This window comes from Pseudorca crassidens, chromosome 8 (genome assembly GCF_039906515.1).
Source record: "Pseudorca crassidens isolate mPseCra1 chromosome 8, mPseCra1.hap1, whole genome shotgun sequence".
NCBI lineage: Eukaryota > Metazoa > Chordata > Mammalia > Artiodactyla > Delphinidae > Pseudorca > Pseudorca crassidens.
Window position 1 is genome coordinate 99,261,127 of NC_090303.1, and position 24,940 is coordinate 99,286,066.

Consider the following 24,940-nt stretch of genomic DNA (forward strand, 5'->3'; position numbering starts at 1 on the left):
TTACTGTATTACTAGAATTATATTTTTGTTGGCCACATGCTCCAAAACGAAAGTGAGAAAAATAAGACAAAAGTGAGAATACATAGTAACAATGTACTATGGAGACAAAGAGATAAATATTTGAAGGCAGGCAAGTCCCAGAAAACTCCTAATCTATGTCAGCTGTAAGTACATTGTCACTAGGGATGGCTGGCTGTGGGAACCCAGATGAAGAACAAGAATTCATTTTGGAGACCTCAGGGGAGCCTTTACAGAAGAAACAACTGGGCAAGAATGAGTGGAATATCAATAGGCAGGAAGAAGAGGAAGGACATCTCAGAAAACGGGACAGCCTGTACAAACAGAGGAAAGCGTGAAAGTCAACAGCAACATTGAATAATAAATGGTTCAGATGTCCAGGAAGCAGGGAGTGGATATTACATTATATTCTATATGCCTGGACCCCTGGAGCACATGGCATGTTGGAATGGTAACTTAGGGTCATATTGCGAAAGGGCCAGGATTGGGAATTTCATCTTTGTCCTAGAAAGCAATAATGAGCCACAATGCTTTTTCCTCTTGAGCTGTAACTTTTATAGAGAGAAGTGTACAAATATCAAATGTGCAGCTCAATCATTTCATATGTTGGTGTACTCATAAAATAATTAAACAGATCAGGATTTATTCAGTAGAACGTGGTTGGCTTCTTAGCCCCCTCCTCAACAGTCTCCACAAGGGTAACTCCTGTTCTGACTTCTATTCTCCTAGGGTATTTTTGCCTGTTCTTGACCATCATATAAATGGAATTGTTCAGCATGTACTCTTTTATGTTTGATTTTTCCCATCAGTGATTTTTTTTTTTTTAATATTGACAAGGTTTTTGTGTGGAGCTATGGTTCATTTTCTTTCATCACTGTGCCTTATTCCATTATGTGAGTATATCACAATTTATTTCTTTCCTCTGTTGATGGACATCTGGGTCGAGTAGCTTCTTATTTTTTTCCCATGGAAGGAATACTAATTTAGTGGGCTTTATTACAGAAGCCCAGGAGTTGTTCTATATTAATTGATCAAGACACATTATCTTTGTATGGTGGGAACAAGTACACACAAGGGCGAACATAGCATCTATAATTAAGATGTTAAGTACACACCAGTGATCTCTACTTTTCTATCTCAATCTCATCTGAAAGCTCTGTAAATGATTTGCCATTTAAGCTGTATTTGAGAAGCCACAGAATGCCAAAAACCATGCTTCACAGACTAGTACAATGCAGAGTGTTTTTTCTCAGGATACTGATACGTGTGCTAGGGGAAAAGTCCATTTTCCAGGATTCTGGGTTAAGCAAAGTTAAATAGGTTTTACTCAATGTAGGGAATGTCATGGTCTTTATTTTACTAATTGGTATTTTGCATCTCCAAGAGTGAAATATAGAACATATACAGCATTTCCCACACTTGAGAGACCAGATATCTTTTTTCTTTCCAGAAAACCCATAATCATCTCCCAGAATTAACGTTTCCAAAACTCAACATGGAAAATTGTATACAACTGTATAGACTTAACTGTGAACTATGTCACCTCCTCCCAATATTCATATGTTAATGCCCTAACCCCCAACGTGGCTGTTGTCGGAGATAAGGTCTTTAAGGAGGTAATGAAGGTTAACTGGGGTCATAATGGTGGAGCCCTAGTCCAATAGGATGAGTGTCCTTGTGAGAAGAGGAAGAGACACCAGAGCTAGCTCACTGTCTCTGTGTGTAACAAAAGAAAGGCCATGTGGGGACATAGTGAGTAGATGGCTGTCTGCAAGCCAAGGAGAGAGGCCTCACCAGACAACCCTTCTGGCACTGTGATCTTAGACTTCCAGCCTCCAGGACTGTGAGAAAATAAATAAATGTTTAGGCTACCCAATCTGTGATGCCTTGTTATGGCAGTTAAGCAGACTGATGTAACCTCTAAGTAAGGTTAAAATCCGTCATCAAAATCATGTGCACTCCAAGGAAATAAAGTGGCTAATCCTCCACAGATTCGTTTTCATCACTTTTCCATTTTCAGATTATTTGCAAACTGGGTACTCTCCCTATCAGAAGAATGTGGCGATTTCCCCTCCTGGATCCTCTTAGAGCAAACTAAATCCACACGAACAAGACACTCATATGCTTTATTCTCTCTATAAAACTGCCACTAAGTTGACTTTTGCACTGTTCAAGACTTGCATAGCCCTACAAGTTCAGGCCACTCACTCTTTTCTTTGACAGTATTTGCTATCGCTCAATTAACAGTGAAGGATTTTTATTGCCTTGCTTCTGTGGGGAGGATTTATATGCCTCTTAATTTGTGTAAGTTGGACTACGTTGTAAATGATTTACCCTCTAAATTCCAAAGTAAACTTGCCAAAGAGATGACCTTGTTTATTAAAATCTAATTAACTGAAGTTTTAGAATGTCCCTGGGTGAGTTACTGAATTTCTGTCTTTCTCCAAACCTAATAAACATCAAAGCCCCAGCTGGCTAGAGTTAACCATGAAACTCCAAACCTCACTGTGAAATTATCTAGTTAGTTCTTCTTTCAGTCCTTTTCTCCGAGAGTGCAGGTCCAAGAATCTTTTCCCAAAATATGTCGGCTATCACATTTTAGAAAGGCCAGGTGTTCCTCAGTTGATTAGTTTTGATTTGAAGAAAGAGATCAGGTGCTCTTTATTCCCTGGATTAGAAACAAAAGGAAGCTGCACTTGTTATTTGTATTCCCCAGCAATGGTCAGAATGTGCTAATTATATGCCACTTCAAGTCACCCTCTGGACAGGGTTATATGCCATCTATACACTACGTGTATACATAGGACATTCATGAGTTTTGCTTCCAAAAGCTTGTAAAATAATGTCGGCAAATTGATTACAGACATGTGATAAAACATAATTGATTCAGCTCCCAGTGTATAAACAAAATCTCCTGATGCTGCAGATTCCTCCAGCTTCTATCCTATTGCTTCTTCCATTTCTCATTTCTCATTCCAACTTCAAAATAACAGTTTAGGGTTGGTCTCTACCCTCTTGTTTCCCATTTGATTATCAGTCATTGAAAATTTTCTTTATTACTCTACAGGAAGTCTTTGAGATAGGTCCACCAATGATCTCCATATTAATATATCCAATGGACACTCTAATTTTTTAGATACTAGACATCTTTGCAATGTTTAATATAATTGACTACTTTTTTTTCTCCCTGAAGCTCCCTTCAGGCTTATATTACACATAATTATTTTGGCTTTCTCCCTCCCAAATTTCAGATCATTTATTTTCCGTTTCCTTGGGTCATCTGTCTTCCTTCATGCTTGAGACTGGTAGCAATCTTAAGCCTCTTTCCATGGCTGCCTTCTGCCTCACATTAGTCTCAGTTACCAAGAGATAATTTGAAACTTGATTTTTATTTGGACCATGTCATCCTGAAGAGTAAGCGCTTTTTCTTATTTTAGCTGAGGCCTTTTTCACATGTTTACATCCCACAGCATCTTGAGGATATTGATAACTTAAAAACAAATATCTATCCTCTTAAGGGCCCTACAGAGTTCAGAAACGGGTAAAGGAAACCACTTCCACCTTCAAACAAGTCTTTTCTGTGCACTAGGGGAGAAAAATGAGCTGCTGAGATGAAGTGGGAATGACAAAATATGTCAAGGATGATGTGATGATTGTAAAGAGAAGAGTGTGGTAATCATCAATATAAGAATCATTTCTATGGATTTGTGTTACTTGGAGGGGGCTTTAGAAATGGCGATAGAGGGAAAAAGCAGTGCTCCTTAGTTAAAAGAAGAATGCTTGTATCATTGAAAAAAAGTACCTTTTAGGATGGTCAAATCCACAAAATAAAAATTCAAGGTGTATTAAATTTTCTTCTGAGGCCAAATTCATCAGAACCAGTGTTCTTGTGAGTAATCTAGTTAAGAAAAAACTTAGGGGGTGGAGAGTCTGATTACTCTCTTTCATGATGTGAAAACCTGTGAGGACAGTGAAGTAATACTTTACACAGAGAATAAATCAGATGAAAACCTGATGTTAATATTTATGTTAAATCCTGATGTTATTAGGATTTTTTTCATGTTCAGGGAAAGGATCATAAGTTAGGTGACTTCTGTCGTCTTGGAGTTTTTAGCACTGGCTCCAAGGCTGTGAATTTGACTAAGGGGTCAAGTACCCCCACATTCTAAAGCCAAGTGCAGCTCTGGCTCAGTTACCTACATTGGGTGATGTAAGAGAAGCCTAAAAATTCCTGGAGAAGTTTAAGAGACCAATGGGAAAGATTTATTTGTGGAGTTGTTAGCATATTCTATCTACCTCTAACCATCCCACCATTATGGGAGAGGGACGGGAGAACTTCACGAGAATGAATCAGAGAGCTTGACCCATGACTGCTGGAGCTAGAGAGGACAGGACCAATTCACAGCAGCCTGGAGTCTCCCTGACTAGCTTCAAAGTGAAGGGACTCCAGCATGTAGTCAACACCCCCCTTTCGGAGTTCAGTGAGACAAGAATGCATCATGTGCCCTGTGGGCCAAATGTAGAACCTGTGGGATGAGGCCAGTCACAAGCTACCTGGAGAGGAAGGGCCGTCGAGCCAGGAGCAGCCATGACAAAGCAGAGGGGAGTCAGAAGTGACGAGGTTTGTCTGCATTTGTCTGTTGTTAGAAATAAAGCTTTAGGAACATTGAGAGAACCCAGAACATTCACCTTAATTTTCAGAGATACACAGGGCCAGTATAAGCAAAGATTTTCCCATTGACTACTTTTGAGATGCCAGGGGTTGGCCACTAATTGCTAGTGACGAAAATACATGGAAGTGTCAAGGAGGCCACACATCAAGTACTCTGTCCTTGCCAATCATATAATATATGAGGCACAGTTTTCAAAAACACAAGGAACCCTTGTTTAGGGAAAATATGGGTGTAAATAGTTCAATTCAGTGAAACAATTTTCCTATATAATAAAAAAAATAGATTTTCATATCATTTATAGGAAAACAATTGAAATTATTTAAGCAGAATTTGAGAAATGTAAACATGCATTTTCTCTTCTTAAATTCTAGAGTGGTAGAGATTGGTCTGTTTTTCCTAGTTCAGCCACTAATTAGTTGAATACCTTAGACCAGGCATAGTTTTATTCCAAATCTGTTATCTCACCTGAAAAATAAGGGTGAAAACTAATCTTCCAAACCATATGTTGGATACTGTATTAATATTTTCTGGAGAAACTACATAGAACCACAAAGTCCTATCCTCAAAGGGCTACCAATGACCCTATGCCATTGAGAAACAGACCAAATATTTATGTTTTAAGCCACACATTTAAGTTTGCCAAATTTATTCAAATGGTTACTATTTGTTTTCTGTAATAAAGTAAACAAACATAAGTAGAATCAAAGAACTACAGGGGAGGAAAAAATATATATTTTCCTCTACCTATCATAGGCTCTTCAGTTGGGGTCCTCTAAATTAGCAAGAGAAAAACAAACAGAATATGTTTGTTAATATGTACCTATGGTAGTACCTATGGAAGTACCCAGTGATGAATAACCCAAAGGGATGGTTAGAACTTGGGCTCATATACCATCTTAAGCCAAAAGACAAGGGGTTTGGGACTCCTGTGTGAGGGAGGCAAGTTATGAGAAAGTGACCAGGAGAAGCATGGTAAAGAAGAGTTGTTTAGTAAGATTTCTTATGCAGGTTTCCTTTACAAAAAGAAAACTTGTGCCCTGTTTTTAGAACTTTTCCTGTGTCTTGCCGACCTCAATGGCCTTTAGCTCAAAATACTCTATATGCCAAAGAGGCATACTTTGAAGTTCCATATTCTGATACCCTTCAGAACCAAAATATATAGCTTATCTATGTAGAGAAACCATGGCCCAGATAAATTGAGTAACTTACGTTTACATAGATGCAGAGTTGAAATAGGACTCCTGTCTTTAAGATCTAATTCTTTCCATTATATTAATTATATATGAAACTTCTAATTGAATATGATTTTCTAAAGAAAAAATAAAACCTCAATTACAGAAAAGAAATAATGAAACTGTTTAAAGAGCATTCAAGGAACTCCAGTTATAAGGAAGGTCTCTTTCTCATTTCTCACCATTGATAGTAAGCACATACTGGTTACTATTTTAGGATTGTGCCTAGATGGCTTCTATTTTTATTCATGTGTTCAATCATGAAACATACGGAATGAGCCACTCTTAGGAGCTTACTAGTATTCGGTTTATAAAGTTGCATGAGACCACCTATCTGGCCTCAGGGAACTTGCATTGCATAAGGAAAATCAAAGAACAATTTGCGTAGAATCCTGAAATGGTTACAAAGGCTTTCTAAGAGATTCTAAACTGAACAGATAATTGCTGTGCACTTACAAAAGGCATAAGCTATTCCCACTGAAAAGGAGTAATTGAATCTGTAATTACTTCCATTTCTTAGGGGGCATACTCAGGGATTCTAAAGATCTAATTATGACGGTTGTTTTCTTAATTACTCTAATTGTTTTGTAGAAAACAGTACTGTACATCCATTGAAGAAAGCTCAGTAGTCAGTGGTGACTGAGGACGCCGTGAGAAGTATTTTAAAAGTTCTACTTTATTGTGTATTAGACAGCTCTGTTGTTTATTTCAACTTTTCATGATCCAGCCATGCTTAGATAGCCCCCATGTGCTCTCTGAACAAAGGCATTGACTTCTGATCATGATTTTCGTAAATGAACATAGAGGAACTGGCCAACCTGCTCCACGGTGATGGTAGGGCTGCCTTTTTAAGAACATGTAATCATCTCCATGTAGTTGTTTCAGTGGTGCTAGCAATATTCCTCCCTCTCCCCAATCCAACCTCCACCATTCATAGAGATATGATTTCTAAGAGAAGTCTTTTGTCTCATTAAGGCATTGCTTTTCTTAAACATGGATGGAATGGTATGTCACATTTTCCTCTGAAAGTGGCTTTTAATAGGGGCAAGGACAGAGGAAGAATGAGAGTGTTAATTTCCTGTTAAAGGAAAGGCCGAGGAGTACATCCCCAGGCAGAGAAGATACAGAAAGATGGAGTTGAGGACCAAAAAAATAAAAAATAAATTAAAAAAGCAAATAAAAATTCTCACTTACTTGAAAACAGATGTTTTAACTAAAACTATCCTTGACTTGAGTCTGTATGTTTCCTGCCTTTCTTATGTATGTTAGGTATGAACTAATAAATAATTAGGTAGTATTTGGTACTATACCTTGAAGACACATCTCATTCCTTGGTGGAGTCTGTCTCACTTTGCATAATGGATATGTTTCTGAACGGTTATTTGGGAATCAAAATTTGTCAGGTTCAATTGTATATCCTTATTTCCTTGTACCTCCAAAGTTATAGGGAGCAAATGAGATCATCCAAGGGAAAGCACTGAGTATTTTTAAACTCTATACAACTCTGAGTTATTTATGTGTTTTTTATTTAAGAGATGGAAAGAATAAGAACAATGCAAAGTCCTTTAATAAAAATAATACTACTGAATCTGACATCTTTAGTACAAGTTAATAGTAGAATAGTAACTATCCAGAAAAACTCAGGAAAATTCTTATAGGTTTTTACCTTTTGACCTACTTTTTTTTATTGTATGTATTTAAGGTGTACAACTTGATGATTTGATGTATGTATACATTGTGAAATAATCAAGCTCATTAACACATCTATTATCTCACAGTTACCTTTTTCTACTGAAGTATAATTGTCTTAGAATACTATATTTAACATAGTGATTCAATATTTTTATACATTACAGAATGATTACCACAATAAGTCTAGTTGCCATCTGTCACCATACAAAGTTATTAAATATTTACCATAGGGAAATATTTACCACATTCCCTATGCTGTACGTCATATCCCCTGACTCATTTATTTTGTAACTGGAAGTTCGTACCTCTTACATTCCCTCACCTATTTCACTCATCCCCGCAACCCATCCCCTCTGGCAACCACCAGTTTGTTTTATGTATGTATGACTCTGTTTCTGTTTTGTTATACTTGTTTGAGAGTTTTATTTTATAGATTCTGTATATAAGTGAAATCATACAATATTTGTCTTTTTCTGTCTGACTTATTCCACTTAGCATAATACCCTCCGGGTGTCCATACATGTTTCGCAAATGGCAAGATTTCATTCTTTTTTATGGCTGAGTAATATTCCATTATTTATATATATGTATATATCACATCTTCTTTATCTATTCTTCTGTTGTTGGACACAAGTTGCTTCCATATGTTGGCTATTATAAATAATGCTGCAGTGAATATAGGGGTGCTTATATCTTTTTGACTTAGTGTTTTTTTTTCTTCAGAAAAATACCCAGAAGTGGAATTGCTGGATCATATGATAGTTCTATTTTCAATTTTTGACATTATTTGCATACTGTTTTCCATAGTGGTGGTACCAATTTACATTCCAGCCAGCAGTGTACGAGGGTTCCTTTAAGGCCTGTGTTTCCTTATTGATTACCTGTCTGGTTGATCTGTCCATTGATGTAAATGGGGTGTTAAAGTCCCCTACTATTGTGTTACTGTCAATTTCTCCCCTTATGTTTATTAATATCAGCTTTATGTATTTAGGTGCTCCTATGTTGGGTGAATATATATTTACAATTATTATATCCTCTTATTGGACTGTTCCCTTTATCATCATGCAATGTCCTTATTGATTACCTCTCCTTCAAATATGAATGTTAGCCTTGCCAGGTAGAGTGTTCTTGGTTGTAGGTTTTTTCCTTTCATCACTTTAAATATATTGTGCCACTCCTTCTGGACTGCAAAGTTTCTGCTGAAAAGTCAGCTGAGAGTCTTATGGGAGTTCTCTTATAGGTAACTAGTTGATTTTCTCTTTTTGCTTTTAAGACTCTCTTTATCTTTAATTTTGCCATTTATTATTAAATTATTATAATGTATTTTGGTGTGGACTTCTTTGGGTTCATCTTCTGTGGGGCTCTCTGTGCTTCCTGGACCTGGATGCCTATTTCCTTTCCCAGGCTAGGAAACTTTTCAGCTATTATTTATCCAAATAAGTTCTCTCCCTTTCTCTCTCTCCTCTCCTTCTGGGATCCCTATAATGCCAATTTTCGTACACTTGATGTTGTCTCAGTGGTCTTTTAAATTATTCTCATTTTTTACATTTCTTTTTTCTGTTCAGCTTGGGTGGTTTTCACTACTCCATCTTCCAGTTTACTGATCTGTTCCTCTGTATCATCTAATCTACTGTTGATTCCATCTAGTGTATTTTTAATTTTAGTTACTGTATTGGTCACCTCTTTGCTTCTTTATGTTTTCTGACTCTTAGTTAAACTTCTCACTGTGCTCATCCATTCTTCTCCCAAGTTCATTTGGCATCTTTGTAATCATTACCTTGAACTCTTTATCAGGTACGTGGCTCATCTCCACTTCATTTAGTTCTTCTGGGATTTTGTCTTGTTTGTTTGTTTAGAACATACTCCTCTGTCTCCTCATTTTGCCTAATTCTCTGTGTTTATTTCTGTGTATAAGATAGGTCAGTTACATTTCCCTATCTTGGAGAAGTGGCCTTCTATAGGAGACATCCTGTGGGTCCCAGCAGCAAACTCCCCTTTGGTCACCATAGCTATATGCTCTATGGATGCCCTCTGTGTGAGCTGCATGGGACCTTCCGTTGTGGAGGAGCTGACTATTGTGGGCATGCTGGCATGCAGAGCTGGCCCTCAGCCCAGTTGGCTGCCAGCTCCTGCTTTGTGTGGTGCCTTCTTGCCTGCTGGTGGTTAGGGCTGAGTCCCAGGGCAGTTGGCTGTGCAGTCCAGGGGCTCCCAGGGCCAGTGCCAGCTCACTAATGGGCAAGACTGAGTCCCGGGTGGCTGCGTGAAGGGCCTGGGGGGACCCCAGACTGGTGTTGGCTTTTTGGTAGAGAGGTCCATGTCCAGGGCAGCTGGCTGCTGGGTCTGGGAGGACCTGGGGCTGGTGCCAGCCCACTGGTGGGAAGGTAAGCCCCAGCACTGATAGGCTAGAGGGAAGACTCCAAAATGGCTCTTGCGAGCACTAACGTCCTCGTGGCAGAACAAGCTCTCCGAAATGGCTGCTGCCAGCCTCTGCGTCCCCAGAAGGAGTCCCAATTGCTCCTTACCTTTCTGAAAGGCTCTCCAAAATCAGCAGGTAGGTCTGACCTAGGCTTCTGTCAAAATACTCCCTCTGCTCTGGAGTGAGAGGGTGTGAGATTTTGCAGGTATCCTTTAAGAGCAGAGTCTCTGTTTCCTGCAGCCCTCCAGCTCTCTTGTACACAAGCCACACTGACCTTCAGAGCCAGACGCTCTGGGAGCTCATCTTCCCAGTGCAGGACCCCAGCTGGGGGAGCCCAATGTGGGGCCTGAACTCCTTGCTCCTTGGGGAGAACCTCTGCAATTGTGATTTTCTCCCATTTGCGGGTTGTCTTCCCAGGAGTGTGGTCTTGACTATACACTGTTTCCACTCCTTCTACCTGTCTTGCGGTTCCTTCTTTGCATCTTCACTCGTGGAAAATTTTTTCTGCTGGTCTTCAGGTTGTTCTCATAGATAGTTTCTCTGTAAATAGTTGTAATTTTGGTGTGCCTGAGGGAGGAGGTGAGTTCAGGATCTTCCTGTCTGTCATCTCGGCTACACCCATCTGGCCTACTCTTTCTAAGTACTCGCTATGGAAAAAGTACAGTCTCATTTCTTCCAAAGTAGCATAATGTCTGGGGATGGCCATTAGGAGACAGAAAGGATCCAGAGGAAAGATACAAAAATTGATAGGAAATTTGAACATATTGTTTGAACCAAAATTACACAAAATATCCCAAAAAGTTTAGAAATGGTCCTTGAGGTGAAAATTTGATGCTATAAAGTATTGGCATTTCCAGGAGATTACAGCGGCAAATGGTGACAATTGAATAGAATTTTACTTTTAGGCATGTCCTGGTAAACCATAGATATTTGGTTTTTGCTGAATGAGATACAGTTTCTATTATAAAGGTAGTTTGGGAATTTGCCATTGATCCTTATTCCCATCCCCAGACCCCGGCACCTACTAATCTGCTTTCTATCTTTATATATTTGCCTTTTCTGGACATTTCATATAAATGGAGTTATGGCATATGTGGTCTTCTGTGTCTGACTTCTTTCACTTAGCATCGTGTTGCTGAGGTTTATTCACTTTGTGTTGTATGTATCCACATTTTATTTCTTTTGCTGATGAACAATGTTCTATTGGATATACTACATTTTGATTATCCTTTTACTAGCTGATGGACATTTGGGTTGCTTCCACTTTGGGGCTGTTGTGAATAAAGCTTCTGTAATCATCTACCTAGAAGTCTTTGTGTGGACATACGCTTTCTCTGGGGTAGATATCCAGGAATGGAGTTTTGGGTCATATGGTAAATCTATGTTTAACTTTTTAGAAACTACCAAACTACTTTCAAAAGTGATTGCACCACTTTGCAATCCCATGAGCGATGTATGATGATTCCAGTTTCTCCAAATCCTCGTCAACACTTATTATCTGTCTTTTCTATTATTCTGATAAGAGTAAGGTGGCGTCTCAGTAGATTTTTAATTGCATGTCTCTAATGACTAATAATATTAAGCATCTTCTCATGTGTTTATTCCCCATTTCTGTGTCTCTTTGACATCTTCTGTAGCTAATCTTTGACTTCCTGTATTCTTCCAGAAATTTCTACCTTGGTGATTCTGTGATGGAAATATATGAATGTTCACTGACTGTAATTCTATTTGTTTGTTTGTTTTAAGTAAACAAGTACTTCTAAAACTTCACAAAGCAGAAGGAATTCTTCTCTGCTAGAATTATAGAACATACTCATAGTGTGGTAACTTTTATAACATCTGGTAGAAAAGCAAGCTTATAATTGCAGACACTTGGACTGTTTATTTTCCTCTAAGGATTTGTTTTTTTACTGAGCTAAGGGCAAGACGAGCGTGCCTTTTGCTTTCTCAGCAGGATAAGAAAAGAAGGCAAGGGAAGAGCAGCAGAGTAAGACAGAGTTCCTCAGAACAATAGTACTGACGTAAAATAGCTGTAATGCCAGGTTAGAGAAGCAAACTCTGTAGAATCAAGTTTTCCTTTAATAACAACACTGATAGAAAGATTATGCAAGAGTCTGAGTTCAGGGCCTGTTTGAAATGGATGATAGAATTTTTCTAATGTACCAGCTTAGCAATAGATGTAATTAGATTATGCTAACATGATAAATAGTTACTGAATATCTCCCTAAATTAGATTGACCTCGATCATTAAAGATCATAACTTTCAATGAAGGCTTGTTTTGCTTGCTAAATAATTTTCACACAGGTGCTAAGATAGAAGTCTTGTAGGTATTTGGAAGGGTGCCTCATCAGGTCTCAGGTTATTTTCTATTCATCCACACATCATTTTTTGAAAGTGGGTTATGCTGTAGGATCACACAAGAAACTTCATGCTAGCCAAACCACTTTATTGCCACCCATGAATTTGTTTCCACAACCAATTTGTTTCCAGCAGAGTTGACTGTTCGGTGAGTTTCACAAACAGTTGTTTGTGACTTTAAAATCCCTGGGCCTATTTATATCCCTGATCAAAAGTGATCGAGAAGGTAACTTTGTATTTTTTTTTTTCTCAGCTGATAATTATTTTCTCCTGTTTTCTTGGTTTGGTTAAGGAATATCTGAGGGTTATCACTGCAGTAGTCCCTCATCCAAGTTTTTGCTGTATATGGTTTCAGTTAACCTTGGTCAACCGTGATCTGAAAATATTAAATGGAAAATTTCAGAAATAAACAATTCATTTGTTTAAAATTGCAGTGCTTTTGTTCATTTTACTTAATAATGACCCCAAAGCACAAGAGCAGTGATGCTGGCAATTCAGATACGCCAAAGAGAAGCCATTAATGCTGCTTTTAAGTGAAAAGGTGGTGACTTAGTAAGGAAAGAAAACTGTATGCTGACGTTGCTAAGATTCGTGGTGAGAACGAATGTTCTGTCCATGAAACTGTGAAGAAGGAAAAAGAAATTCGTGGTAGTTTTGCTGTCATACCTCAAACTGCAAACGTTACAACACAGTGCTTAGTTAGGATGCAAAAGACATTGAATTTGGACGATAAGATATTGTGTGTGTGTGAAAGAGGCCACATTCACATCTTTATAACAGTATATTGTTACAATTGTTGTATTTTATCATTAGTTGTTGTTAATCTCTTACTGTGCCTAATTTATAAATTAAACTTTATCACAGGTATATACAGTACATATAGGAAAAAGCATAGTATATATAGGGTTCAGTACTATTTGTGATTTCAGGCATCCACTGGGGGTCTTGGAACGTATCCCCCGAGGCTAAGGGAGACTTCTGTATTAGCTGAACTGTAACCTTTTGTAAACTTCAATATACCATTAAAAACAGTGGTTAGCTTGGGGATGGGGTAGTTCTAGACCACTTTTACTTGGTGTGCTGATGGCGTAGGGGATGCCTGTGAGTATAACATTACAGATATCTTTGAACTTACTAATCACAAATAATTTTCTCAATGTTTCAGGATACCTAAGTGTATCTAAAAAGGTACATTTTCACCTCATCTGTAAATGAAAATTAAAAGAAAAAGGCTTTTAATTGACATAGTTGTTTTTTGGTTTTCTTCTGTTTTGTTTCTCCCCTCTTTTTTGTGGAAAATCCTAGATTGGGATCCAGATAATCTAGATTTGAATCCAGACTCTATAGTTATGAGCTGGTGACCTTGGTCAAGATAAATTCTCTGATTCTCATCAGTAAAATGGGGATAATGATGCCTCTATGGAAGAATTGATTTCAGATTAGATGTTGTATACAAGAAATAGTCTAATATACACAGGCATTCAATGATAAATGCTGTATTGTTATTATTTTCTATGAATTAGAGCAGTGTTCTTCATATATTTTGATACGCTATTTAAAAATTTTTTGAGCACATATTTACAAATAAGTATAAAAGTAAGATACAGGTTCTAGTGAATTAACATTTTATGTTCAATATAAAAAAATAAAGTTTTTAAAAATGATATAAAGTTGTCATTAATAATATCTTCTCTAAAATATTAATAGAAATTAATCATTTTACCTTTAATTGTTTTAGTAACTGTGATGTGATTAAATACATATTATTTTAAATAATCTTGGATTACCATTTGAAGATCTGCCTCTCTGTGTTTTTCATTTTGATACTTGACTTTATTGACTATCATAGTTGAAAAATATTACCTAAAGGTACATATAACAAACTAGATAAAGGTATATATTGCTAAGTGCACCTACTGAATCATGATGTTAATTTTTCAGTTTCATTGACCAGTAATGCAAAGGTTTTGATCAAATGTAGTAAATTTCTGTCATCTCTGAATCAGTTTTATTTGCAAAGTAACTGAATAATGACCCATTTCAGTATTATAAAATAAGTCCAAAACCCACTGGAACTCTACATTTACAAGATTACTACAAATATTTTAAAATTATGTTTCCAAGTTGTGGAAGTGTGTAGATGTGTAAATTCTTATGAGGTTTTGCACATATAAATTTTGGCAATAAGATTACATAGTGATTGGAATATTTCCAAACATTTGTTTCCAAAATACTCTTATATTAACACAAGATTTGTTACAAAGTAGTCACTTTCTCATTCATTGTAAATGAACCAACAATACCAAGTATCAGGTAAGGATGTTGAGCATCCTGACACATGACTGCAGGCCACCTAGTGTGACGTCCATCAGAAAGTTAATTATTAATAAGGTTTAAGTTACTTCTCACTGCTAGAGTAAATAAATGTTGGCTTAAATGCTTTTTTCCCCACCTCAGAGATATTCTCATGCCCCTTCCCTAACCCTATACTCGACTGTGGGGATAAGTTGCACATCAGGCCACCATGCTTGTCAGTGGGATATTTGCTCAATAAATTCCCAGAGGAAAAAGGGGCACTGATGATTTGGAGCAAGAGTTGGCAAGCGTTTTCTATAAAGGGCCAGATAATAAATATTTTAGGCTTTGAGGGCCATATGGTCTCTATTATAACTACTCAGCTCTGCCAGTGTAGCCTGGAAGCACCATAGACAATATTGTAAAAAAAAAAAGTTAAATTAAAAAGTGACTTTATTTCAGTAAAACTTTATTTATGGACACTGACTTTGAATTTTAGGTAATTTTCACATGGCACAGAATATTATTCTGCTTTTGATTTCTTTTCAACCATTTAAAATTTTAAAAAATAGGACTTCCCTGGTGGTCCAGTGGCTGAGGCTCCACGCTCCCAATGCAGGGGGCCCGGGTTCCATCCCTGGTCAGGGAACTAGATCCCACATGCCGCAACTAAGGGTACGCATGCCGCAACTACAGATACCGCATGCTGCAACTAGGACCTGGCACAGCCAAATAAACAAATATTAAAAAAAAAAAAAAAGCTTATGGGCCATCACAGAAAAAGCGACAAGATGAATGGTTCTCAGGACTTAGGTCACAAATTCCTGATCTAGAGTCAGTTAATTCTAAGTGATAATGAACTTGTAGAGAATCTCGGCCTGAAGTTCCACAGGAATGCACATTACTCTACTAAGTTGTCAAATCACAGTATGTTATTAAGGGTGCTTTCATTTATTGTCCTTTTAAGAAACATTAAATATCAAATTTAATAGCAAAGACTTTCTTCCCTCTCTAACATGATTTTAACTGATAGAAGTTCTAATATAAGGAGTTGGGTTTACAAATGATTTGAGGCTGGGTCACCAGTAGCTGCAGTGTCAGTAAGAATCACAGTGCTTTTCTGCATGATCTTAGTTCTCATATGATTAAAAAAATATATTTTTTTGGACTTCACTGGCGGTCCAGTTGTTAAGATGCCATACTTCCACTGCAGGGGGTGAGGGTTCGATCCCTGGTCGGGGAGCTAAGGATCCCGCATGCCATGTGGCAGCAGCCAAAAAAAAAAATTTTTTTTAAACTTTATCTTGGAAACTCAGTGAAATAACTAAGGCAGTGGAAAATACACTTGTTTGCGGTCCACTGGCTAAATTCTGTGACTCCTTCCTGGGTTTCTGTGGGTCCTGAGACATGAAGGAGCATATGTTCAGTGACTTTCTAGAAGGTCAGAGGAGCAAGTAACTGCTCCTAACAGCATAGCCTTTTAGAGACAGGTTTCCAAGTTGGTTCTCCTCAATTCCCTGCAAGAGATGCAAATGACAGATCTTTAACCTGATTATTGAGCTCTCTCCCTCATTCTTCTTTTTTTTTGAATTAATTTTTATTGGAGTATATCTGCTTTACAATATTGTGTTAGTTTCTACTGTACAGCAAAATGAGTCAGCCATACATATACAAATATCCCCTCCCTTTTGGACTTCCTTCCCATTCAGGTCACCACAGTGCATTAAGCAGAGCTCACTGTGCTATATACAGTATGTTCTCATTAGTTATCCATTTTATACACAGTATCCATGGTGAATATGCGTCAATCCCAATCTCCCAATTCCTCCCAGCGCCCCCCCCCCCGCCAACTTTTCTCTCATTCTTCTATCATCCAAAATCAGTTTTCTCTCCTGTGATCAGTTGTACATACAGTTTCAAAATTCTCATTTACATTCAGGCTGAACAGTGCACAAAATCATGCAAAAAGATAAATTTGTGGAATGACCTTAACACTGATTTGTGCCTCCCAGTCATCTAGCCCCACACGAGGGGATCTCTCGGCCACAGCAGCACAAAAAGAGGATGAGGGGATAGGAATTTCCTATTAAGGTGAAATCTGTGCTGCATGGTAACTCACCTTGGTTCCATCCCTGAGAACATCTCCTATATTTCTGTGCTTCATCCTAGAATCAATACTTTACAACTAGCCTTGCCCTCTTCCTCTATTTAGGGTGGGTATGGGGTTGAGTTAGGAGACCTGAAACAAGGTAGATATAGAATAAACAGGAGAACAAATCTAAGAGAGAAGCCAAATTGGGCTTGCATCTCAACTCCACTCCTCATTATGGATGGAAGTAGACACTTAGTGAGCACCCGCTCTGTGTTCCAAACGTTGCATAAACTCTCTCAGTTGTTAAAATAAACAAGAAGAGATGAAGGACCTAAAGGTATCTCTTATTTAGCTGATGCGCAGCAGGGAAGAAAGCCTCTGAAGCGACCGCTTCAAAGCAATTAAGGAGACAAGGGAGCTTTTTAATAGGGTTTTGTTTCTAATTTTATGCAAGAGATCAGGTTGGCTTTGTTGAACTTTTGATTCCCTGACAACAGCAGACTCTGCGTGCATGCTCAGCGTTTGATGTGTGTACTTCAAGCAACATGGTAGGCTACACTCAACCTGAAATAGCGTGCTGTGTATTGGTTGTGACTCTCTGGAAATCAGGGTGTCAGTTTTGTTTTCCAGAAGGCAAAGCGGGCACAGTTGCTTCTGAGCCATGAGCTGTGAAACCACCCAGTGGAAGAGAGGGAACAACTCTTAACTGTGGTTCTACTTAGTGCGCCTCTGAGCATTTATTGGAATGTGGTCAATTGTTAGACAACTTAAACAATGATCAAAAAAGACATGTTTCTAACTTAGCCTCCTCATGCTTTTCTGTCTTTCCCTGTGATTCAGGAGGAAGGACGCTGGCTTCTTATCCTACAAAGATCACCTGCCAGTAAGCCAGGTGGTGGTTGGAGACACTGACCGGCAAGGCTCGGAAGCCAAACTGAGTGTGGGTCCCCTGCGCTGCCAAGGAGACAGTAAGTGTGCCCGTAGCTGGGCCTGGCACCTCCTTACCAATTTTAAATAGTGTTTCCCAGCAAACGCGAGGTTGGCAGAAAACAGATTGCTGTTCGGTATAAACAGAGCCAAATGGAGGGCTAGGCAGACCTTAATACACAGAGGAGGGCAGCAAGCTGTAAGTCTCCAGTACAGGAGGCTAGATATGGGCGTAAAATGTGACTATCCATCTTCCTTGTATATTCCTATGTAACAAATGTGACTACCTAAGTTTATGGTGATACAAGTAGCAATGCTAATAACATAAAAGCAGCACTCAACAGCTGTGATTGCACTGAGTGCTGCCGTTAATGCCATTAGCATAACTATTTATATCACCGGAAACTGAGTTTACGGTGATATAAATAGTAGCATTAGGGCTTAATGTATCATTGTAAACCTGGATTATGGTCACATAAAGTTGGACATTAGTGCTATCAAATCTCACCATCATCAGAGCTTGATGGTCCCTTGTAAGCCAAAGAGTGTTTCTGTAACTACATCTTGCTTTCAAGATTGGGCACCACAGAGAGGAATTTGGGGCTGTTGGCAGTCAGGGAGTTAGCCTGATGATCCCACCTAATTAAGGGGACCATTAGGATTTTATGTTGTTCGATACCCTTCAGTATGCTTTCTGCGTAGTCGGAGGGGACTGGTGACAGGCTGCTATGGGGATTCTGCAGTGAGCATCCTGGGTGTCATTTCCCCTCTTCTCCTCTGCACACATGATTGGGCAGCTCTTCCAGGAGTATGCTTTTGTGATTGTGTGCTAGGCATCAGGAGACTAGATTCTGTTCCCTGAGTAGCTGACTTGTCGGAAGACCTCAGGCAAACTCCTCCTTTTTCTCTGCCGTGGTGCTCAGAATACCACCTGCGTCCCAACTCCTCCTGGGGAGGACATAAAGATTTTAGTGCCTAGATCTGGATTCCTCCTAGCAAAGCATTCTGTCAGAGGGAATGTTATTACCGCTTCCATAAATCAAGGGAGAATTAGACCTACTCAATGTAATAAATTATCGCATCCACTCGAAGAGGTGTCCTAAGGAATGTAATGAGGCATGCTCAGCTGTTTACTACTTAGTACATCAAGGCTGTCAGCAATTAAACCATGCAGTGTTCCTGATACAAAAGAGAGATGGAGTTTGTAGTGATTTTTCCCTTCTTACACAGAGAAAATGAAAATGCTATCCTTAAAATGAAACTGGTCAAAAGAGCTTTGTCATGCATTTATTAAACAATAATACTTCATTTGACTAGCTTAGTAGAACTGTGCAATAAGAAATTTTGTTTCGACTGCTTAAGAAAAAATATTGACATAAAATAATAATATATATGCCTTTTTAAACACATATTTTGAGAGATGGACTATAGTGTCACTCTCAAAATAGGCAGGTTCTCATGGGTTATCTAATGAAAATCAGTTTCATTATGTCATAATTACTCATTAATATATAAAGGTAAAGTAGTTCTCACTTATCAATTCTAATTCTAAAGTTAGCCTTAAATTAGAGAAAGGGTTCACATTAAGTGATGGATTAAGTCAATATAGTTATACAATCCCACTTCTGCAAATTTTTTTTACCGCTCTTAAAGAGTCCAGGTACTTTAAATAGTATATGTGGGAGTGTATTAACAGTTTATAGTTAATATTAGCATGTTTTCTCTTAATAAATCAGTCCTCAGGAAGAATTTATTATGTGTCTGCTATTTGTCTAGCACTTTACTAGGTACTCTGGTGAGTTAAAAACAGAATTTCAAACCATGTTTTGAGAAATGCACATTAAAAAGTATTGGAAAACATAAAATGTTTTATAATTTAATAGAGTTGTGATCTAAAATTTTTGCAACTGGTGCTCAAGAAAGGAGTGATAAATAGTATATTTCAGGCAGACTTTATATTTAAATAGAGAAAATAGGAGAAGTATGGTGGTCAGTGTTCATTTGCATTTCTTTCCCAAGGCTGTTGCTCTTAGAGACATTCTTAGGACCAACTGATAGACAAAGAGCTATCCTGTTCATTGACACTGCATGGCCTCAGGATTCTTGTAGTACTGCAGCTTCAAGACTTAATCTGTATTTTACCTGATACTTCATGAAAATAAAAGCTCAGTCAATTTTTAATTGCAATTATGTGGAATATTTCTGTGTCCAAGAGAAAGAGAGAGAGAGAGATCTTCGTTTCTTGTAGGCAACCGGCAATATTACATACCTCATACCTTAATTGCCAGGTAGTAGTTAGCAGTTTTGATGCTCACCTTCCTTTTAAGAATGTTCTAACGTGGACACAGTAACGATAAAGTGTCTACATCATAGCATTTTCCAGATTTTACACATGTATGGTGTCCTTGGATACAGCCCCCTGCGAGGTAGGTAAGGTAAATATTAGCCTTTCTGTTTTACAAATGAACAAAATATTTCTTTTAAAGTGTCATCTACACAACAAATTTCTGTGCCCCCTTTTGCTGCTTCTGGGAGGCTCCCAGAGGAAAGACAGATCAGAGAACATAACCAGCTTTCTCTGCATGAGGTCAGGCTTGTTTCCCCAACTCCATTCTCATTCCTGAGTCAACGGCAGAAATTAAATTGTTTTAAACGTATTTCATCTGGGTCTCTCCCTACCCACGTCCGGTTACCAACACAGCATGAATGTTGGGGGGATTAGATTCCAATTTGTATAAGTTAAAAAGTGGTATCATGCGTATATCCTGTTGTTTGCAGAGATTAACTTTGTGTCGTTTACTGAAGTCTGTGCAAAGGTACAGTTTAAAAAAACCAAATCCACTGTTGAGAAATGTCTTTCTCTATTTGAGGAGTTGAATGATGACAGCCCTCGCAAGCTGTCTCTTGAATTAGGTCTGGTTCTACCTCCCAGTTTCAGAGAATGAAACAGTTTCTGTGGGCTCTGACCAACCGTTTCGGCAGTTTCAGTTGATTTCATCATGCCTGCTGAGTTTCATTTTTACTTCGATTCATCTGAACTCAGACCCATATAATCAAAATGCTAAGAAAATCAGTGAGTTCCAGACCTGCTGCATTTCCCATATAGCACTGAAAAATGCTTATGCCCTTATACTTTTGGGTTTTTTTTTTTCAAACACGTTCAAATGGAAGCCTCAAATCTAAAACTGCAAGTGTGACTGAGGATGGATGGTTAGCTAAGATAAAAAGTGAGGTAAAATGACAAATTACCCCCTTAAACCATGCGCACTCGCCTAGGAAGAAACACGAAAGCTATTTAGAGGACCAAAACGGCTGACAGAGAAGAAATTGTTTTCAAATTTTAAAATATAATTGTTCTTGGACGGAGTTGCTAAACTTCTATGGAATTAGTTCAAAAACAAACTATTTCGGGTTTTGGAGGTAGGAATCTTTTTTGTACTATATATAGTGACTATGATTAATTGTAGAAAGTATTTGCTAGATAATTGTTTTATTCTCGACCATATAAGGTAAAGATTTCCCATATCTCCTCTAGGGATACAGAGACTTTAAACAATTAATTAGGAGCAAGTTTGCTACAAAGGCAAGTGTTTTTAATATACTTGGGTAGAAACAATCAGGAAAACATGTTACTCAAGGACCGCTCAGTCCGTGCCTGAAACCCGCCCTGGCTGTCAGCACGGCCAGACTGGAGTCATGGTGGGCGTTTAAGATGTAAATTCAAGTTCTTAGAGCTACAGAGGTGACTGAGAGGCCAAGAAGAAAAGGCAAGGCAGACCACATCTGGTTCAGGAGCACTCAGAGGACGGAGACAAAGCTGAGAGTGAAAGAAACACAGCCGATAACGGCGTTTCATCCAAACGACATTGGCCTTTTTTCCTTTGGGAATGCAATCATATGTGCCCGAGCTATATAAAGGCCACCCTGTCTTTACTGTAAGACTTTTACAGACCAGGGCCATCACCAGCCATTCCCTTACCAAGGAAGGCAAGGCAATGACTATATCTACATGTTGTTTCTCCCAGGATAAGACAATTTCATTGGGGGTCAAATGAGTACCATTCCCCATAGGATGGACCCAGGGGCACACACAGGCCACACCATCTCCCGGTGTGAGACACACTCAGTGCCGCCTAAGAGGACTAGACAAGGAGAGAGGGGCAGCTGCTCATCTGGGCTCAGGAAGCGGTTTTGATTGTGCAGAGGAAGCCGCTCCCCGGGCTCCAGAGAAGAGTAGACAGTTTGCTTGTCCTCCTTTTCTTTGCTGCTTCAGGCTTGGAAGAGCCGAGAAAGGGAAAAGGCCCAGCATGCAGGCTGCAAGCCATGCACTTTATATTCATCTTCTCTCTTGATTCTCCCAACATCCTGTATGCGGTGATAGCTTTGTATTTTGTACCAATGAGAAAACAGAATCTGACTTATTAGATGGTTTGCCAATGAGTTTCAGAGCTGGGGCCAGAAGAACCGTGTGGTTCCAGAGCAGATGCTCCACGTTCTTTTCGTTTCCCCATTTCTTCCCATGAAATGTAGATGTGTGTACTTGCGTCAAGTACAGCTAAAAGCAATCGCAAAGAATCACAACATTCTAGCGGTGGAAGACTTAGATATCAGACAGTACACCTCTCATTTTACAGATGAGGGAACTTGGGTATGGGGAGGTTAAGTGACCGACCCAGGGGCTCGCAGCTGGTTTATGGCAGAGCACAGGGAGAGAGAGTTTGACATGAGCCTTCATCTTTAGTAATTCCCTGTGGCCAAGATGAATGTTGAGATCTGAAGAGGGAGCTTTGACCTGGAACTCTGACCCTGGGTCCCTGCCCATCAACAGCAAGCAGAGCAATAAAGTGGTGCGAGCTCTTAATCTTGCCCCACTGTGGGATCAGCTGTCTGGAAACCCTGATAGAAAACTCACAACCATAGGGATGAGGGGTCAATGACAGAAAGTTAGTGACTTCTTTTTTGTGTGTGTTTTGTTTTTACTTCGAGTTCTAGGCATTTTTTTGGCTGATAGTAGCCAACAGGGAGAAAACAAAAAACAAACCACCCACAGTTATGTGTAGAAGCCATTAACTTCTATTTTTTTCTTAATGCTCCATCCTCTGCTGCTATTGCCATAGGCTACTACCGACTGAGAAGCCAGAGTGTCTCTTAAGAACAAGCAGAAATAGTGAAATTTTCAGGATCAAAACCTAGGCTGATTCCCATTAAAGGATTGAGCCCTCTGGGCACATCTAAGGGCAGCTCCAGTGACACAGGCAGCAGAGGCAGAAAGAAGGAAGCCTTCCCTTTGGTCTTCCAGTCTCCAGAGTGACTTTAAACGGTTAGAAGTGGACAGTGCCCCTGAAAAGAATCAGCTCTTTAGTAGTATTTGGCCATGCAACGTTAGCTGCAAACTCACTGTAGAAATGGGAAGTAAAATGAGTTACAGTTGGGGGGTAGTATTTCTATTTTACAATAGATGTGGTATTTGTATGCCTGTGGCTGACTTTCCCACCTGTCCTTTCAAATACTGCTTGTAGTTAGAGGAATCATCACATCCCACAGAGGAGATCTGCCTGGCTGAGTGAGTCTTGCTTCCTTGGCGTCCTCTCCCTGGGTGCCCATCCTTTCCCTGAACTTGTCACAGGATCCCAGGTACAGGAGAGACTTTGTTCTGTAAATTGAATCCCCACCATTGGGTTCCTCTGCTGAACTTTCCAATTGATCTCTCCAAACTTTTGCAGAAGAGAGTTAGGCTTGCTCCTTTGGTTCTAAGAATTCCTGGTGTGGAACGTGTTTGGAATCAAGAAAAATGCTAGATGAAACAGTTTCTTACCTGTCCAGGATCTGCTCCTAGGATCTAATTCAACTTAACAGCCTTAACTGACAAAAATGGGACATGGCTCCCATCCTGGATCAGTTTATATTATATCAAGGGTGAAAATTCTGACAAAGTGGAGATTTGGATGGAAGCTTGGATTCTTAGTGAGAGTTTGAAAACAGTATGGAGGTCTTGAGTGGCAGTGCTTTACAAACTTTAATGTGCTCAGAAATCACCTGGGGATCTTGGTAAAATGCAGATTCTGATTCAGGAAGTCTGGGCCAGGACTCGAGATGCTACTGCTGCTGCCACTGGCCAGTGGACCACACTCTGAGTAGCAGCGTTATAGAGCAGCACTGTGAATAGCATAGACTTTGGAGTCACACACATCTGCCTCCAAATCCCAACTCCCTCCCTCACCAGCCGTGTGCCTTTGAACCGGTTCCTTAACCTCCCTGGTCTTCCACTTCCTGCTCACAACCTTCTCTCAGCTGCAAATGAGAATAATCATAACTGCATCGCTGCAGTTCTTCTTTTAAACTCCAATTCCCCGCAGCCTTGCACACAGTCAGTGTTCTCTGGTTGTTATCGCCACCATTATTATTACCTTTGTTCATTATGGAAAGAGTGACAGGCTTGATATCAGAAAAGCTCTGCCCACCTCCCTGTCCTGTATCCCACTGTCTTTACCCTCGACTCTACCTACTCTTAGAGAAGACCTGCCTTGTCTCATAGCTGAGAGTTGGCACCCAGCCAGTAGCCTCCTTCCTGATTGGGAGGTGGTGGCCACAACCTCTGCTTAGAGCTCAGCTGCATTTGCTGGGCTCCCAGGGTGATGATGTCTGTCCATGCAAACAACCCTCATTTCCTTCTCTCTGGTCTCCTTTGCTGGAAGCAGATGGAAACCACCCCCTTTGCTTGCTGCCATCTTGGAAACTGCCCTTGGAGAACCTGGAGGACCCTAGCAAAATGCACAAAGAGTCCAGTAACATACACAGCACTCGCCGTTCCCCATGACGGCCACAGAAGGAGCCTTTCGTCCAAACAGGGAGTCAGCTAGCCTTTCCTCTAAAAGACCAGACAGGAAGTATTCTAGGCTTTGGGACCATACAGGCTGTTAGAACCACTCAACCCTATAGTGTGAAAGCTGTCGTAGACAATATGTAAACAGATGGACATGGATGGTTACAACAAAATATTAGAGAAACAGGAAACAGACTGGATTTGGCCTGAAGGCCATAGTTTGCTGAACCTCTGACCTAGAGTTTAAAAATTTTTTGTAGGACTTGAAAAATGTATGGAATTGTGGCAGAATATTTTGCTGTTTTAATGCAGATTTTAGCCAGTTTTCAAACTCAGTCACAGTAACCTTCCAATTCATCCACTGATGATATTGAGCAAGGATTCGCCTCCCCTTCTGCTACATTCTTGTCTTT

General features: G+C 39.4%; 1 protein-coding gene across 3 annotated transcripts in view; it reads left to right on the forward strand.

Annotated features, from left to right (window-relative positions):
• CNTNAP2 (contactin associated protein 2) overlaps positions 1-24,940 on the forward strand; it is a 2,029,937-nt gene that overhangs the window by 1,639,085 nt on the left and 365,912 nt on the right. For all 3 annotated transcript variants that reach the window (XM_067747291.1, XM_067747290.1, XM_067747289.1), the window contains one exon: positions 17,618-17,745. In XM_067747291.1, the coding sequence (XP_067603392.1) occupies positions 17,618-17,745 (128 nt within the window). The remainder of the gene's footprint in view (positions 1-17,617; positions 17,746-24,940) is intronic.